The sequence below is a fragment of the Phycodurus eques genome, chromosome 15 (genome assembly GCF_024500275.1).
Source record: "Phycodurus eques isolate BA_2022a chromosome 15, UOR_Pequ_1.1, whole genome shotgun sequence".
Lineage (NCBI taxonomy): Eukaryota > Metazoa > Chordata > Actinopteri > Syngnathiformes > Syngnathidae > Phycodurus > Phycodurus eques.
In genome coordinates this window covers 6837075-6852307 of record NC_084539.1, presented here as the reverse complement: position 1 = coordinate 6852307, position 15233 = coordinate 6837075, and the positions used below count along the sequence as shown (strand labels likewise).

General features: G+C 41.4%; 4 protein-coding genes across 6 annotated transcripts in view; 3 read left to right on the top strand and 1 right to left on the bottom strand.

Annotated features, from left to right (window-relative positions):
* LOC133413548 (uncharacterized) overlaps positions 1 to 15233 on the bottom strand; it is a 142576-nt gene that overhangs the window by 2753 nt on the left and 124590 nt on the right. The gene's annotated exons all lie outside the window — the stretch shown is intronic.
* On the top strand, positions 176 to 550 carry LOC133413591 (histone H2B). Its single transcript, XM_061698164.1, has one exon. It carries the CDS (start codon positions 176 to 178, stop codon positions 548 to 550), a length of 375 nt encoding a protein of 124 aa, XP_061554148.1.
* Positions 2774 to 7073, top strand: LOC133413541 (oocyte zinc finger protein XlCOF20-like). 3 transcript variants are annotated; one of them, XM_061698047.1, is made up of 3 exons: positions 2774 to 2778; positions 3077 to 3186; positions 5326 to 7073. In XM_061698047.1, the coding sequence occupies exons 2-3, from the start codon at positions 3156 to 3158 to the stop codon at positions 6498 to 6500; spliced, it is 1206 nt and encodes a 401-aa protein (XP_061554031.1). In that variant the 5' UTR covers positions 2774 to 2778; positions 3077 to 3155; the 3' UTR covers positions 6501 to 7073. The 3 variants fall into 3 exon arrangements, with proteins under 3 accessions (XP_061554031.1, XP_061554030.1, XP_061554029.1); XM_061698046.1 differs by having other exon boundaries at positions 2774 to 2893; XM_061698045.1 differs by having other exon boundaries at positions 2774 to 3186.
* On the top strand, positions 8136 to 14502 carry LOC133413539 (zinc finger protein OZF-like). The gene is made up of 2 exons (XM_061698043.1): positions 8136 to 8545; positions 12738 to 14502. The coding sequence occupies exons 1-2, from the start codon at positions 8419 to 8421 to the stop codon at positions 14045 to 14047; spliced, it is 1437 nt and encodes a 478-aa protein (XP_061554027.1). The 5' UTR covers positions 8136 to 8418; the 3' UTR covers positions 14048 to 14502.

Sequence of the window (15233 nt, the reverse complement as noted above, 5' to 3'; positions counted from 1 at the left end):
GCGACTTTCAAAAGGAGAACGTTTGTCTGCGCCCAGCCCCTCTCCAGCCAACCGATGTTTTCAGCCAATCAGAAAGTGGCGCTGGCACAGCGCTCAGCGCAGGAGCCCTATAAGAAACCAGGCTTCGACTGCTTAGTGTCACCTTAATTCCGCAGCTAGATCGGAGCTACGAACCATGCCTGAACCAGCTAAGAGCGCGCCCAAGAAGGGTTCCAAGAAAGCCGTCGCCAAGAGCGTCAGCAAGTCCGGCAGAAAGCGAAAGAGGAGCAGGAAGGAGAGCTACGCCATCTACGTGTACAAAGTGCTCAAGCAGGTGCACCCCGACACCGGCATCTCGTCCAAGGCCATGAGCATCATGAACTCGTTCGTCAACGACATCTTCGAGCGCATCGCCGCCGAGGCGTGTCGTCTGGCTCACTACAACAAGCGTTCCACCATCACGTCCAGGGAGATCCAGACCGCCGTGCGTCTCCTGTTGCCCGGTGAGCTGGCCAAGCACGCCGTGTCCGAGGGCACCAAGGCCGTCACCAAGTACACCAGCTCCAAGTAGACCGCTCCGACCATACTACAAAAACAACGGCTCTTTTAAGAGCCACTCATCTTCTCTTTAGAGTATTATATCCATCAATTATTTGAATACTGTTTATTCTCAATAGGGTACACTGGAGGTGGGTGAAATGATAAGAGTTTAAATTTCCTAACTTGACTGGTATATGCAATATAAATTATTCGCATTCCTCTTTCAAGCATGATGTTATCATTTAAAGTCGAATTGAAAAAAAAATTAAAACTGTATTTGTATTGCGTTTGTTAAAATGATCACTGTTGACCACCTGGCAATCCAGTTCTGGTCGGTTTTCAGCATATGTTCTATTATGCTGAAAACCGGTCAGAACTGGATTGCATGCGCCCGCGAAATCACCAAGTTTGGCAGTTTTTTTTTTTTTTTTTTTTTTTTTTTTTTTTTGGACAGAATTTTCTGGTGCTGAAAAGGTAAATTCATCACATTGCTTCATGATTGTTTTCAAATAGTACATCTCTTGCGTTGTCTTCGCATATACGTTTATTTTCCCTCCTTTTTTTGGTAACAAAAAACACAGTATTGTCAGCTAGCACAGCTGCTAGCTAGTTTAGTTACCGGCTGAAATAAAACTCCCTTAGCACTATGTGGTTAAAATAAATCTGAAAGGAGATATTAGGCAACTTGTATCTACTGTACAATATTTTCACCGTGAGCAAATGCATATATATATTTTTTTAATTTTGGGTCACATGGTTGAGTGTTGTGTGCTGTCCTTACCTCTAGATGGCACCAATGCCTAAGGCGTGGAATTGAGGCCATCTCCTCCAATTGATGGAGGAAACGAAAACATTCAGTCTCCAGTCCCAAGACTTCGTTGTGATACTTGATATAAAAAGACATTTCACTGTCTTTGGAATCATACACGGGGCTAATTTAGAGTAAAAGACACTAATATATGCATCTGTATATGGAATACGTGAAGTACCGGGCCAAAACTAAGTTAGCGCTGCATGAGAATGCAGAAGGAACATTTGAGTTTTGCTTCATCGCTTTGGTTGTGGTCTTTATGAATCAAAGCAGTCCATTTGGTTCGCCTAACTAACTCACATTTTCTCCACAGGGACATTTTTTTGCATTCAGAAAAGCTTTAAAGTGGTACGTGCGATGTGTGTCTTTTCAAGTTAAACTTTAAAATGGCACATTACAAATGGCTTGGCTGTGCAAACACATAATTATTTGGTGTCTGGCTCCATTTTGTGGTTTAGGGCTGTGAAGACATCAGAATTTGTTTTGCATACTCCAATGCTAGGATTCATTCAGTATTCATAGGAAAAGCATTATAACACATGGTGTTTACAGTATATTGAAAAATATAATGGAAGTTAATGGTGTCATAAAATCGACAGGGAATGACTTCAGAGCGCTGACAGGACTAGACCAACCAGACTTTCAAAAGCTTGCAGAGAAGCAGCCTCTAAGCCGGCATAATGTGCAGAAGAAATTTTCCCTCCGTTGAAATTCAGCAGGACACCGCGTTTCCGTTGCCGCTTTAAGGGTGCACCGGTCCCCGTGGATAAAACATTTTCACCATCCGCCTCCCTCCTCGTTTCCGCGACGTGCAAAGAAGCTATAACGCGCATCGAGAAGACTTTAACCGGACTTTAACTGGGAACGAAGACTCAACGGATTTTGCTTGAGTCCCGTAAAGTGGTGATGGACGCTCTGCGTGGAAGCTTCAGTATATTTATTTGGTACAAACTCAGGAAGACTTCGGGTTCATCTCAAATCTCTCAACTGTAACATGAACGTGACCCCTTCTTCTTTTAGTTTACTGGCGGATTATATCCCTTTGGTGCATACTGCCACCTACTGTACAGGAGTGTGCAAAGGGACTTGGCGGGCATTAATCGAAAAAAAAGATGAATAAATTAATAATATATATATATATATAATATCCTTTTAATTAAACCTATAATATTGAGAAAAATATCTGATCCCATCCCTCTGCACCCTTTTACGTCATGTTTTCTTTGTATTTATTGCAATTACATAGCACATGGTTTGCAGCCTGTTTAATTTAGCCAACAACACATAACCAATTGCTCTTCCCTATTAACCTTAATGAACAATTAAGACATATATGCCTCAAATGAAAGTTTTTAATTCCTTAATTCTACTTTCCCCCCACCCCCGCCCCAAAAAACAAACGACCCGGAAGTTCTCACGCCGCCATATTAGGATCCAGCGTCATGGAGGTAATCATGAAAGAGAGTGTCGGTTTAAAAAAAACAAAAAAAAAACATCGGTTGTTTTGACAACGTGCGCAAGTCTCGACGCAGGACGCCCATCACTTTTTTACTAGACTAAAAGGTCATTCGTCAAATCTTCGTGTCAGGTTAAAGTCGTCTCGGTGCACGTTGAAGCTTCTCGGCCTAGTTTATTTTAGCTTAGCTCGCTAACAAAGGGACTCGTTTGCGATGGACACATCGCTCGGCAGAGATCAAGTGTGAGCGTAAAGTGTTGTGTTTCTCGTGTGAAAATGTGTTCGAAAAGGACAGCAGAGTACGAGGGGGAACCTTGTGGAGCAAAAGAAGAGAACACGCAACCACGTCAACTACCGGACGCTGTAAAAATGCAGCTTCGAGCTGGATTATGCACAGCAGGTCTGGTCACTTCTTATGCTCACTTTATAAAAAAAACAAATAATAATTTTATAGTGATAGTCCTATCATTATTTAGCAACACTGACGTTACTTTTAGTATATTATTAACATTCAATCATGTGTGCTATGTGGCTGTGATGGGCTTCCCTCTTGCTTTGATGCACCTGTGTGAGGGCAGTAGCAGGGATGAGAACAGTCTTGCGATATCTTGTTGGCTCTAGTGTTGTCTACACTTTGCCCTTTCCTCTTAAGAAGATAGAGGACAGGCAGTGATTTTCTCTGCTTTATTGATGACTCTCTGTAGGGCTTTTTTTTTTTTTTTTTTTTGTCTGCAGCACAGCCGCCACAGTAGATGAGGATGCTCTCTATGGTGGAACGATTAAAAAAAAAGCACAGGCAGTTTGTTACAGGCAGTCTTTTTTAGTCTAAGGAAGTGTACTCACTGCTGTGCCATCTTAACAGCAGCTCTGGTGTTGTCTATCCATGTCAGCTTGTCCGAGATGATTCCCAGGACTTTAAAACTGTGTACCCTCTCCACACAGTTGCCATTGATGGACAGACAGAGAGAGAGGGAGGGAGGGGTCAGCGCCACACTTCCTAAAGTCTATAATGAGTTCTTTGTTTATTTCTGTGTTGAGTTTCAGGTTATTATCCTTGCTCCATGTGACAAGTGTGTAGACCTCTGGTCTGTATGCCGGCTAATCTCCGCCGAAAATAAGTCCTTGGCTAGGGTGGTATCATTTGCCAACTTTATGATGGGGTGGGAGTAGGGTTGGGGGGATCGTTTGAATTCGAGCGATTCTTTATTTCGATTCCGGTTCCAAATGATTCTCAGGCTACTTTATATCCAGTATCAATATCAAACCTATGAATTAAAAGGCAATGTGTGTGCTAACTAACCCAATTGACTTAATATCCATTAATTAAAGTTTAAGCGAAAAGTTAAATATAGCATTGTTATAATCCTCATTTGGGACTGTTTTATCACGTCAAATGGTTTATATGTGCACGTTTTCACTTTACTTCCTGTTTTAAGCGTGAAGCCTTTTATTTTGAAGGGTATGCACTAGAACTCAGCATCTCTGCACGAAAAGTAACTTCACACGACAGGTGAATTATTATTTTTTTTTTAACCAAATACATTTTTCTCCCAATTTATTGTGCTGTAAAGTTGCTACGGGGAAGTTTTAGCTCAATGTTAAGCAATTGTTTTCTGTCATTGGCTCTTATGTTGGTTTTAAGATTAAATTAAACCATCAGTGCAAAAGTGCAACCAACTCTTTACCTTGTCATCTGCCTCAATGTTGGCATAGACATATTTTAGTGTTTCACTCAACAAATTGACTGAGAGTTGACTTCACTGAACCGGAACGTTAGTCTTGGTTCCAATCGGTTCTCGATTCTCGATGCCCAACCCTAGGTGGGACGAGGTGCAGTGGTAGGTAGGTGTACAGGGAGTCGAGCAGAGGACTCAACACAGAGCCTTGGGGGGGAACCTGTGCTGAGAGTGAGGCTGGAGGATACATGGGGTCCGAGCTTCACTGTTTCGGATCAGTTAGTGACTAAATCCAGAATTCAGATATGGGGTGAGAGGCCAGGATTACACACCTTCCTGATGAGGATGGAATGAATGTGTTAAAAGCTGAACTATAGTCGAGAAACAGCGTCCTCACCTAAGGCCCGCTGTGGTTCAGGGCTGTTTGGAGAGCTTTGGAAATGGCATCTTTTGTGGATCTGTTCGATTTGTATGGAAACTGCACTGCGTCTAAGCATAGTGTAAGGGTCGTTTTGATGTACTTTAATTATCAAAGTGTAAAAGCTTTACTCAGATGGCTTGTTTGGAAATATGCATGCAAACGATTTGTCTTTTTGCATCTTGGAGGCTGCTTTGCTGAACATTGCTCACGCAAAGTGAAATCTGACTTCATTGAAAATCTGCGAATAATGGAGACCATATTAATTTATGTCCACCTTTTTTTTTTGTAGTCGACTTATCAGTTACTCAAATTGTCTGTCCCCCCCAACCTCCAGCCCTACTTTAACCTCATTGAAACATATTCCAACACTTTTAATTACATTGCTAATGTGTTTGATGAAAAAAAAAAATAAAAATTTTTTAATAATTCTTGTGTCTTGCAGACATCAGTGAAGCTCTTTGTCCTGAGCGGCAAGAGCCAGACCACACTCACATTAAAAAAGAGGATGAGCCACAGCCCCCTTACATCAAAGAGGAGGAGGAAGAGCACCTGCACATTAAAGAGGAAGAAGAGGGTGATATCATCAAGTTGGCATCAACTGGTGTCCATTTGAAGAGTGAGGATGAAGGTCAAAGTGAGGAATATAGCAAGGCGGAGCCCCCAAGCAGCAGCTCAAGTCTACACATGACAAGAGGAGGTGATGGAGACCACTGTGGAGGATCACAAGCAGATGGCCTCTTAGCTCCACTATCAGATAGTGGTGATTCAACTTCACATTCTCCTAGCACTGATGATGATGATGATGATGATGATCAGTCTGAAGGTCTTAAGACAGGTCACACTGACAACAAACGCTGGAAATGTTCTGAGTGTGGGAAAACTTTTGCTTATAAGTGGGGTTTGAAACAGCACATGAGAATACACACTGGAGAAAAACCTTTTGCCTGCTTAGATTGTGGTAAAATATTCACTCAGAAGGGATACTTAAAAATACACCGAAGAACACACACTGGGGAAAAACCTTTTGTTTGCTCAATTTGTGGTCAAAGATATTCTCAAAAAACTAATTTGATAACACACACAAGAACTCACACTGGAGAGAAACCTTTTGTCTGCTCAGTTTGCGGTCAAAGATTCTCTGAGAACGGAAGCTTAAAAACCCATGCAAGAACACACAGTGGTGAGAAACCTTTTTCCTGCTCAGTTTGCAGTCAAAGATTCTCTGATAAGGCAAACTTGACAACACACACAAGAACACACACTGGTGAGAAACCTTTTGCATGCTTAGTTTGTGATCAAAGATTCACCACAAAAATACAGTTAACTAATCACACAAGAACACACACTGGAGAGAAACCGTTTGCCTGCTCAGCTTGTAACCAAAGATTCTCTCAGAAGGGAAACTTAAAAACACACATAAGAACACACACTGGGGAGAAACCTTTTGCCTGCTCAGTTTGTGGTCAAAAATTCTCTGAGAATGGAAGCTTAAGAAGACACACAAGAAAACATACTGGCGAGAAACCTTTTACCTGCTCAGCTTGTGGCCAAAACTTCTCTCACAAGGATCGGGTAAAGAGACACAAGTGTGCTCGTGAGAATAGCAGTGATCAATGAAACTTTATAGGTCCCCTCTCCACTGGTTTTCTGTTTAATTTTGATCATCTTTGATGTCCGTTTATCTGGTTTGCATGATATTCTCAGTTGGAAATGCCCAAAATGTCGTTTTTCAAGCTACTCTAGTAGGTCTTTTCGGCCATCGCATTTGAGACGCTTGGATTTCTCATTATGTGACGTGTATTAGCTTTGTTCTGATTGGATCGCGCATCTTCCCTAACCCTTACCACCGCAGATGATACATATTTATACCACTAGAGGGAGCCTCGGCTGGATGACAGCATGCAGAGTTGTAAACCGAGAAAATATTTCCTAACTTTTGTCATTTCATTACTGTTCGATTTACTTACTATACGTAAATAAAACACACTATATATATATATATATATATATATATAGAGAGAGAGAGAGAGAGAGAGAGAGAGAGAGAGAGAGAGAGAGAGAGAGAGAGAGATTCATTAATTTATTTATTTTGCTTGTCATTTTTGTCTCTATTGTGATATGGCCATGCTCCCTTGGCAGTTATGGCATGATGTTATGAAGACTTATGTTTGTATTTTCTACATTGTTACATAAAACATAAAAAAAAAAGTTGCAGACCAAAACGCCATCTTGAACCGGGATTCCGCGATCATTTTCCATTCACTTGCATTGATGTTTACTGTGACATGACTACATCCACCGGCGACATACTAGATGTGTAAAGTTTTCGCATTGCAACCACAAACACGTCTTAACAGTTACAAAGAATGGCTAGTAAGACTTTGGGAAGTTATCGGAAGGGATTAGATCGCCTGGTTGGGTGAATTGAAGTGCACACTGTTTCAACGTCGCCGTTCACAGCCAATCTACATGCACAGAACCTTTCACTCACAGTGAAAATACATTTCCGGGTTTGCGAGTCCTTCTCAGGCCTTAAGTAGTATATAAAGCAACAAATATTGTGTTTCACACTTAATACTTCAATACTTAACTATGTTCATTAGGGCTGCACGATATTGGGGGAAAAATTTTATTGCTATTTTTTTCTGAACCGGCAATATATACATATAATCAGTGATGCCGGTAACACGGCAATTAGACTACAATTCCTTCTTCAATCCAACAATAGTTGCTTTTGCATCATCAATGTCTCTCAACAAACAGTAATTTGTAGCTGGTTATTAAGGAAAGAGCAGTACAATTGCTCCATAGCATTTAACCAACCCCCCCCCCCCCCCCCCAACCTCCAGCACCCCCGCGACCCGAGTGAGAATAAGCGGTATTGAAAATTAATGTATGTATCTATTGTATTACAAAAGAATCAAGGAACATATATTGTCCCATTTACGCAATGTCCCTGAACGCATTCACGCAGCTGCTGCGTGCCTGCTTTTAGTTCCATTCTGAACAGCGAAATGGGAAATTCAGCAGGTATACATTGTTTCCCACGTCCTCTTTCCTAGTTATCGTACAAATACATAAGTAAACAACACTCTGGGCTGCTCCGTGTGTTGTTTGAAGCGTTATAATTTAGCGTAACATGGGTGTCGTTCCATGTCGCCTCGTTCAGGCGCCATCTTGTATGGCTGTTACAGTCAAGATGGCCGACCTGCTGCGCATGCGTATCGCAGGACCGCGCAGCCACCGCAGATGGTGCAGTGACGAACGTCGTCTTTTTAAAAAAATAAAATAAAACTACTACACTCGCTTCACTATTTAATTCTACCCGAATAAGTACAGAACGTACTGAAGCCTCCATCAGTAATTTACTGGACTAAAACATAATACGTTAAATCTTCGTGTCCGGTTGAAGCTTCTCGGCTTCGTTTAGCTTAGCTTAGCTCGCTAGCCGCCAACAAAGAGACGCGTTTGCGATCAACACGTCGCGAAGGAGAGGTCAAGTGTGAGCGTCAAGTGTTGTGTTTGTCGTGTGAAAATGTGTGCAAGAAGGACGGTAGAGTGCGAAGATGAACATTGGGGACCAAAAGAGGAGAAGGAGCCACCATGTCAGCGACTGGACGCTTTTTGCAGGATGCAGCCTCGAGTTGGGTTCCACATAGCAGGTTTGCGCACGTTTCCTCTCACTTATTTAGGGGGGGGACTTTCTAATTTTAACAATATTCCTATGTATATTTTTGACCACTGCATGCCGTTACATCAAATATGTTATTATGAACACCCAATAATGTGTACTATGTGGATCTGCTGGTCTCCTTCATGAGTTTGTATTCCAGCGTTGACAGCATTTAAGAGGTTTTGATCTGAAAGGGTTATGGCTCATGGCTGCATTATTAAAGTGTAACAGTTTTACTGGGGGTGGACTCGGATGGGTTTACTTCCCTTTAAAGATCTTTATTGAAATATACAACCGATAAACACAACCAATTCACAAAAAAGTGCCAAAACAGTGAAGAAGGGGTTCATAAAAGTGCACCTCTTTTTCTTTTTTTTTTTTTAAACCCAAGATGCAAAGAGTCAGCCGTTGAGTCACGTAGGGATCAGAAGTTCAAAATGTATCAAGTGAGAAGGTTTTTCTTGTCCATTGTTGTTCTCCTGAGGTTCGAGAGAATTTGTTTAATGATGGTGATGCTGTAGATGAGTGTCTGGTTGCTGCTCATGCACGCAACACTGATAATTGTCTGGAAAAGTTCTGTTTTGTTTATTTGGCATGTTATTGTAAAAATAGTCCATATTGATGTTAAGACCCAGACCTTGCATGGCCGCCCAGACCTCCTGAGCTCGATAACAGCCAATCAAAAGGTGGTGTTGTGTCTCATCCTCAGTACAGTAAATCGTTGGGCATTATTTAGTTTTAACGTAGCAACTCCATGAAACCGTAGTTCAAACTGAGTCTACCCACTCTAATCGACCATCGAACATCTATTACATTTTCTGATGCGATCTGATTTTTCTTTTTAATGTGAACCACTTCTCTGCATACAGTAATGAATTGTTTAAAGGTTTATACCTAATAAATCCACCATATCTGTCATTAGTTATTTTATGTCAAACCATTTTACTCTTGAAACCCTTCCAGTCAATACTCAGTTGTTCATGCTGTGCAACAAAATCTTTCAAAATAAATTTAGATTCGGGGCCATGTCTGTCTCTTCCTCTCCTCTTACCTCCAGAGGGACATGACGCCAACCCAGGGCGCTTCCCTAGCGAAGGCTGCACAGATGTTTTTTACAAATGCAACTTTTAATCTGGAGCCACGTTTGTCTCCTCTTAGACCTCCAAATTCTCTGCTTTTGAGGAGTTGCCTCTTGGCAAGTGTGTAAAGTTGTAAAGCTCTTCAGTTCTTTGGGCAATTCATTCCATAACAGAGCTATAAAAGACAGACATTTGTAAAAACAAAAACAAAAGTTGTGTTGGGACAATTAACAACCAAATTAAAATTGGTAGCAGATAGAGTATTATATGAGTGAATCTGAAAAGAGTACTTTAGGTTTTTATAAAATGCGCTTGGTTCACTGGTTAAAATAATTTTCTTTACAAATATTAATAAATTATTTTGCGTTTTAACATTTGCATATCAATAATACTGGTCGTAGATGAACATCTCAATATAAGGAAAGCAACTTTGTTCTGAACAATCTGAATTCTATCGAGGTCACTTTTCATACTAGCGGACCATATGACTAAACAGTATTCTAAGTGAGCTAATGCTAAACATTGTAGCACCTCTTTCATGGCCGGTAGGGTGATAAAGGAAATGTTTAGAATCATGGTATTGTTGTTGACTCATTTAGTAACCTCGTCCAGCTCCCTTTTCAGTACGCTGGAAACATCATGCATATCAGGATTAGAGTCGAATTTAGTTTAGTCGTCAGCATACATGACAACTGAAGATTTGTTCATCACATACGGCAGGCCATTCGTGAAAACAGAAAAGAGGAGCGGTCTCTACACGTGTCAAATCTAAATGGCCCGTGAAAGCAAATCATATGCGTCAAATTCCATGATTCTTGCTAAAAATCGTCATATATAAGAAATAATAATGTTGACAGGGTCCAACATTAACGGGGTCAGTACGCCGCTGTCTCAGGCCACCACCTATGTATAGACGCCGACCTGCTCGGGACAGTACAAATTTCTAAGTCGCCCAAAATGTTTGTTCCCCGAAAATTGCCCAAAAATGATTTTTCAGTTGTGGACTGAAATACTTTTATCACTGAGACATCCCGTCCAAGTCAGCATTTTGTGATGATGACGCATGTAAAAAACGCAACTGGCACGCGCCACACTGGATAAACGAGCATGATTTAGCCTCAAGTCGATAGCCGAAGCTAACAAAGCTAACGGCGCTAGCATTAATAGAGTCATACGAGCAGCAGCGGAATGGCGACGAGGGACAAGGGCAGCGGCACAAAGCGAAGCTTCATCGCCAGATTATTATGTCAAAAAATAGGCGGACAACACTTGTGTGCTAACGAGGACTTTATTAATCAAAATTGTAAGACAACGCACACCAAACATATCCGTGACACTTTACAGCACAGTCGTAACATTTGTCGGACTTGTGGCACAATACGGCAGGCGTGTGGGAATCAGAGGTATCGTATATTCATTTTGCCTCAAAGATGTTTGAAAAGAGTTCCTGTAGATGACAAAGGCATTTCTGTAGGGTGCATGGTGGCATCGTATGAGAGATGTGGACTTGGCTGCGTACCGCTGACTGTCATAACAGGGTCTCCCAGGCCAAAAGCATTAATGTCCCAAAATTGCGATCAATCATCACCGAAATATACAGTGGGTCAAAAAAGTATTTAGTCAGTCACCAGTTGTGCAAGTTCTCTCATTTAAAAAGTTGAGAGAGGCCTGTAATTTTCATCACAGGTATACCTCACCTATGAGAGACAAAATGAGAAAATAAAAAAAAATCCAGAAAATCACATTGTCTGATTTTTAAAAAATAATTTATTAACAAGTTATGGTGGAAAATAAGTATTTGGTCAATAACAAAAGTTAATCTCAATACTTTGTTATATACCCTTTGTTGGCAATGACAGAGGTAAAATGTTTTCTGAAAGTCTTCACGTTTTCACACACTGTTGCTGGTACTTTGGCCCATTCCTCCATGCAGATCTCTATAGCAGTGATGTTTTGGTGCTGTCACTCCCTCCAAAGATTTTCTATAGGGTTGAGATCTGGAGACTGGCTAGGCCACTCCAGGACCTTGAAATGCTTCTTACGAAGGAAGCCACTCCTTCGTTGCCCGGGCGGTGTGTTTGGGATCATTCTCATGCTGAAAAACCCGGCCACATTTCATCTTCAATGCTCTTGCTGATGAAAGGAGGTTTTCACTCCAAATCTCACGATACATGGCCTCATTCATTCTTTTCTTTACATGGATCAGTCGTCCTGGTCCCTTTGCAGAAAAAACAGCCCCAAAGCATGATGTTTCCACCCCCATGCTTCACAGTAGGTATGGTGATGACACCCAAATAATTTAGCGATTTTTCTGCATATGAAATGAGCAATTGAACATAATTTTGGGGTGCTAGCTGTTGTCCACGTGAGGTAGCTGTTGGTCGTATGAGAGTGCAATCATATATGGCAACAATATAAGGTAAAATACCAACTTGAACAAAGCGGATTTTGAAAACTCAAGCAAAGCTGTATTTTGTTTTTATTTCCTGAAAAGTTGTCATGTTGGAGGTGAGGGGAGTCCACCCAACAGCTACGAGATATAAAACATGGGTTAATACTGCCACTTTATAGTATAGTACATTCCTTCTTCCACACCAGCTACGCAGTGCATTTGGTCTCCGTTTCTGCATCTGACATCACACAAAGACATGGGGGATGTGTTGATTTTGAAAAAAGGGGCGTTCTAAAGGCAATTAATTAGTTACCAATTGCTCCAAAATGTATTGATATTATTGGAAATGACTGGCAGTTTCATTTTCTTGGGCAGAAAACTTTAATAGAAAATTGTGAAGCGGTAAGCTTTTCCGACAATGACGGAAGATAGGTAAAACATTTAAATAAAATCATCAGAATTTGCGAATACCGAACCGTAACTATGGAGCAGTCCACTGTATTATCATTATTAATATTGTAGTTTTTATGCATGTTATATTTTTAAACTTTTTCGTTTTAGTGTTTTTATTTTTTCTAATAAATCTATACTCTAGTCTTTTGCTCATTTGTCTTGCCTTATACGTATGTTAACCTTAATACACACCATCAAAGTCACAACATGAGAATTTAGTTGCTCAACCCGTGTGCTTGTCTTCTTTTATCTTGCAGACGTCAATGAAGATCTTGGTCCTAAGCGGCAGGAGCCAGAGCCCCCTCACATTAAAGAGGATGCGCAGCCAGAGCCCTCTCGCATCAAAGAAGAGGAGGAGCCAGGGCACCCTCTAATTAAAGAGGAAGAGCAGCCAGAACCCCCCTGTTTTAAAGAGGAGGAGCCAGAGTGCACACACATCAAAGACGAGGAGGAAGAGGAGGATATCACCAAGTTGCCATCGACTTGTGTCCTTTTTCAGAGTGAAGATGGTCAAAGTGAGAGAGGGGTGGCGCCTCTCAGCAGCAGGAGCTCAAGTCAACACATGACAAGAGAAGGCGATAAAGACCACTGTGGACGATCACAAGCAGACGGCCTCATAGCCCCACTATCAGCTAGTGATGACGCAAAGTCACACGCTCCTCTCACTGACGTTGATGAACAGTCTGAAGGAGATTTGTCATGTCACACTAGCAACAGACACTGGAAATGTTCTCAGTGTGGGAAAACCTTTGTGTACAAGTCTCTTTTGAAAAGGCATCTTATGAGCCACACTGGAGAGAAACCCTTTGCTTGCTCATATTGCGGTAAAAGATTGTTGACAAAAGATCATTTGAATTCACACACAAGAACACACACCGGAGAGAAACCTTTTGCCTGCTCAGTTTGTGGCCAAAGATTCTCTCGTAAGACAAACTTAAGAAGTCACACAAAAACACACACTGGAGAGAAACCTTTTGTGTGCTCAGTTTGTGGTCAACGATTCTCTGAGAACGCAAGCTTAAGAAGACACACAAGAACACACACTGGAGAGAAGCCTTTTTCCTGCTCAGATTGTGGTAAAAGATTCACTCAGAAGGGAGACTTAAAAATACATACAAGAACACACACTGGTGAGAAGCCTTTTCCCTGCTCAGTTTGTGGCCAAAAATTCTCTCATAAGACGAATTTAAGAAGTCACACAAGAACACACGTTGGGGAGAAACCCTTTTCCTGCTCAATTTGTGGCCAAAGATTCTCTCAGAAGGTAACCTTAACAAATCACACAAGAACCCACACTGGAGAGAAACCTTTTTTCTGCTCAGTTTGTGGTCAAAGGTTCACTCAGAGGGGAGACTTAAAAATACACATAAGAAAACACACTGGAGCGAAACCTTTTGCCTGCTCAATTTGTGGTCAATTATTCTCCCAGAAGGGAAACTTATTTAGACACTCAAGAACACATACTGGTGAAAAAACCCTTTCCTGCTCAGTTTGTGGCAAAAGATTCTCTCAGCAGCAACAAGTTAAGAGACACAAGTGTGTTGGTGAGAGGAGCAGTGATCAATGAAGGTTTCCAAGCAGGCTTCATCAGTTAATGTACCAAGGGTGATTGTATTCTATGTGGCACTTGTGCTAAAACACTTGTAGCATTACATCTGCTCTCCTCAGTGTTTTTGTTATGTGCATATCAAAAAAGCAAACAATTGATTAAAATCGAATCTTTGCGGAATCTTTGACTCTTTGGGTTAAGATTCTAAAGTGCATACATGATCCTGAAGAAAATGGACATACATTTTTTAAAATAATGTACTATGTAACTAAATGTCTACGTGTCTGTATTTGCTTTTATTTTTGCTTTGGTTAACTCTGCCGTCTGCTGCCAGGTCGGCATTGCAATTGAGAATCCGTGGTGAATGGCCTCGCCTGGTTAAATAAAACTTAAATGAAAATAAAATACAAATTTTCAAACAGTGATAGTAACTTGTACATCAAGAAAGAGTTTCAAAAATGATGACAACACAGATGACCATTCTATTATCTTTATATGTGTAAATAAAAGTCTCACGAGTGACGATCAGCTTTTTCGTAGTTAACAGGTAACGATCACTTTACGTCAGACGTCAATCAACGGTTTACACCAGCTACTGTTATCACTACATCTTCCCCCTCCATGAACTCACACACAACAGTATACAACAGAGCTTGACATAACTGAAAAAACAATACAAATAGGTAAATAAGAACGAGCAGCATACACTGCACCATGAAAACAGTCGTAAGAGGGTTATGAAAACTCCTTTTGAAACATTTGCAGGTCAACTTGGGCCACTTGCCACACCCGTTAGTCAATGAACTGTTCCAGTCTCTTGAGTCCACAACTACAGGTCCAGTTGAACCTTCTGGTCTACTCCGACCTGCGTAGCTGAACAGAATGCTGCACTACTTTGGATGGGTCTCTTACCCATCAGCATGGCACGGGACTTATGTTACATTGTCACCAAAGTGTCTGTCTTCCGTCTCTTTGTGCCCTTGCTCCAACACTGCTCGCTTGGCCTGTTTTCTTGGCCTCATGTCATCCTGTGTGTGGTTTTCAACAGATGTCTCCTGTTACTGCTGCCTAAGACCAGATCACCATTCTCTTTCCTAACATTGAATAAGCTTCCTGGGGAGCAACCTGTTGTCCCGTGAGTCAGGTCTTTCCATGCCAACTACATCCTTCTCCTGGAGAGGCATGAGAATCATATGTCTTTTGC

Bases quoted from the DNA above. Each gene is read 5' to 3' on its own strand.
- LOC133413539 (XM_061698043.1), top strand. From the start codon at position 8,419: ATGTGTGCAAGAAGGACGGTAGAGTGCGAAGATGAACATTGGGGACCA. The intron at 8,546-12,737 runs GTTTGCGCACGT...TTTATCTTGCAG, and splicing joins AGTTGGGTTCCACATAGCAG to ACGTCAATGAAGATCTTGGT.
- LOC133413541 (XM_061698045.1), top strand. From the start codon at position 3,063: ATGTGTTCGAAAAGGACAGCAGAGTACGAGGGGGAACCTTGTGGAGCA. The intron at 3,187-5,325 runs GTCTGGTCACTT...TGTGTCTTGCAG, and splicing joins AGCTGGATTATGCACAGCAG to ACATCAGTGAAGCTCTTTGT.
- LOC133413591 (XM_061698164.1), top strand. From the start codon at position 176: ATGCCTGAACCAGCTAAGAGCGCGCCCAAGAAGGGTTCCAAGAAAGCC.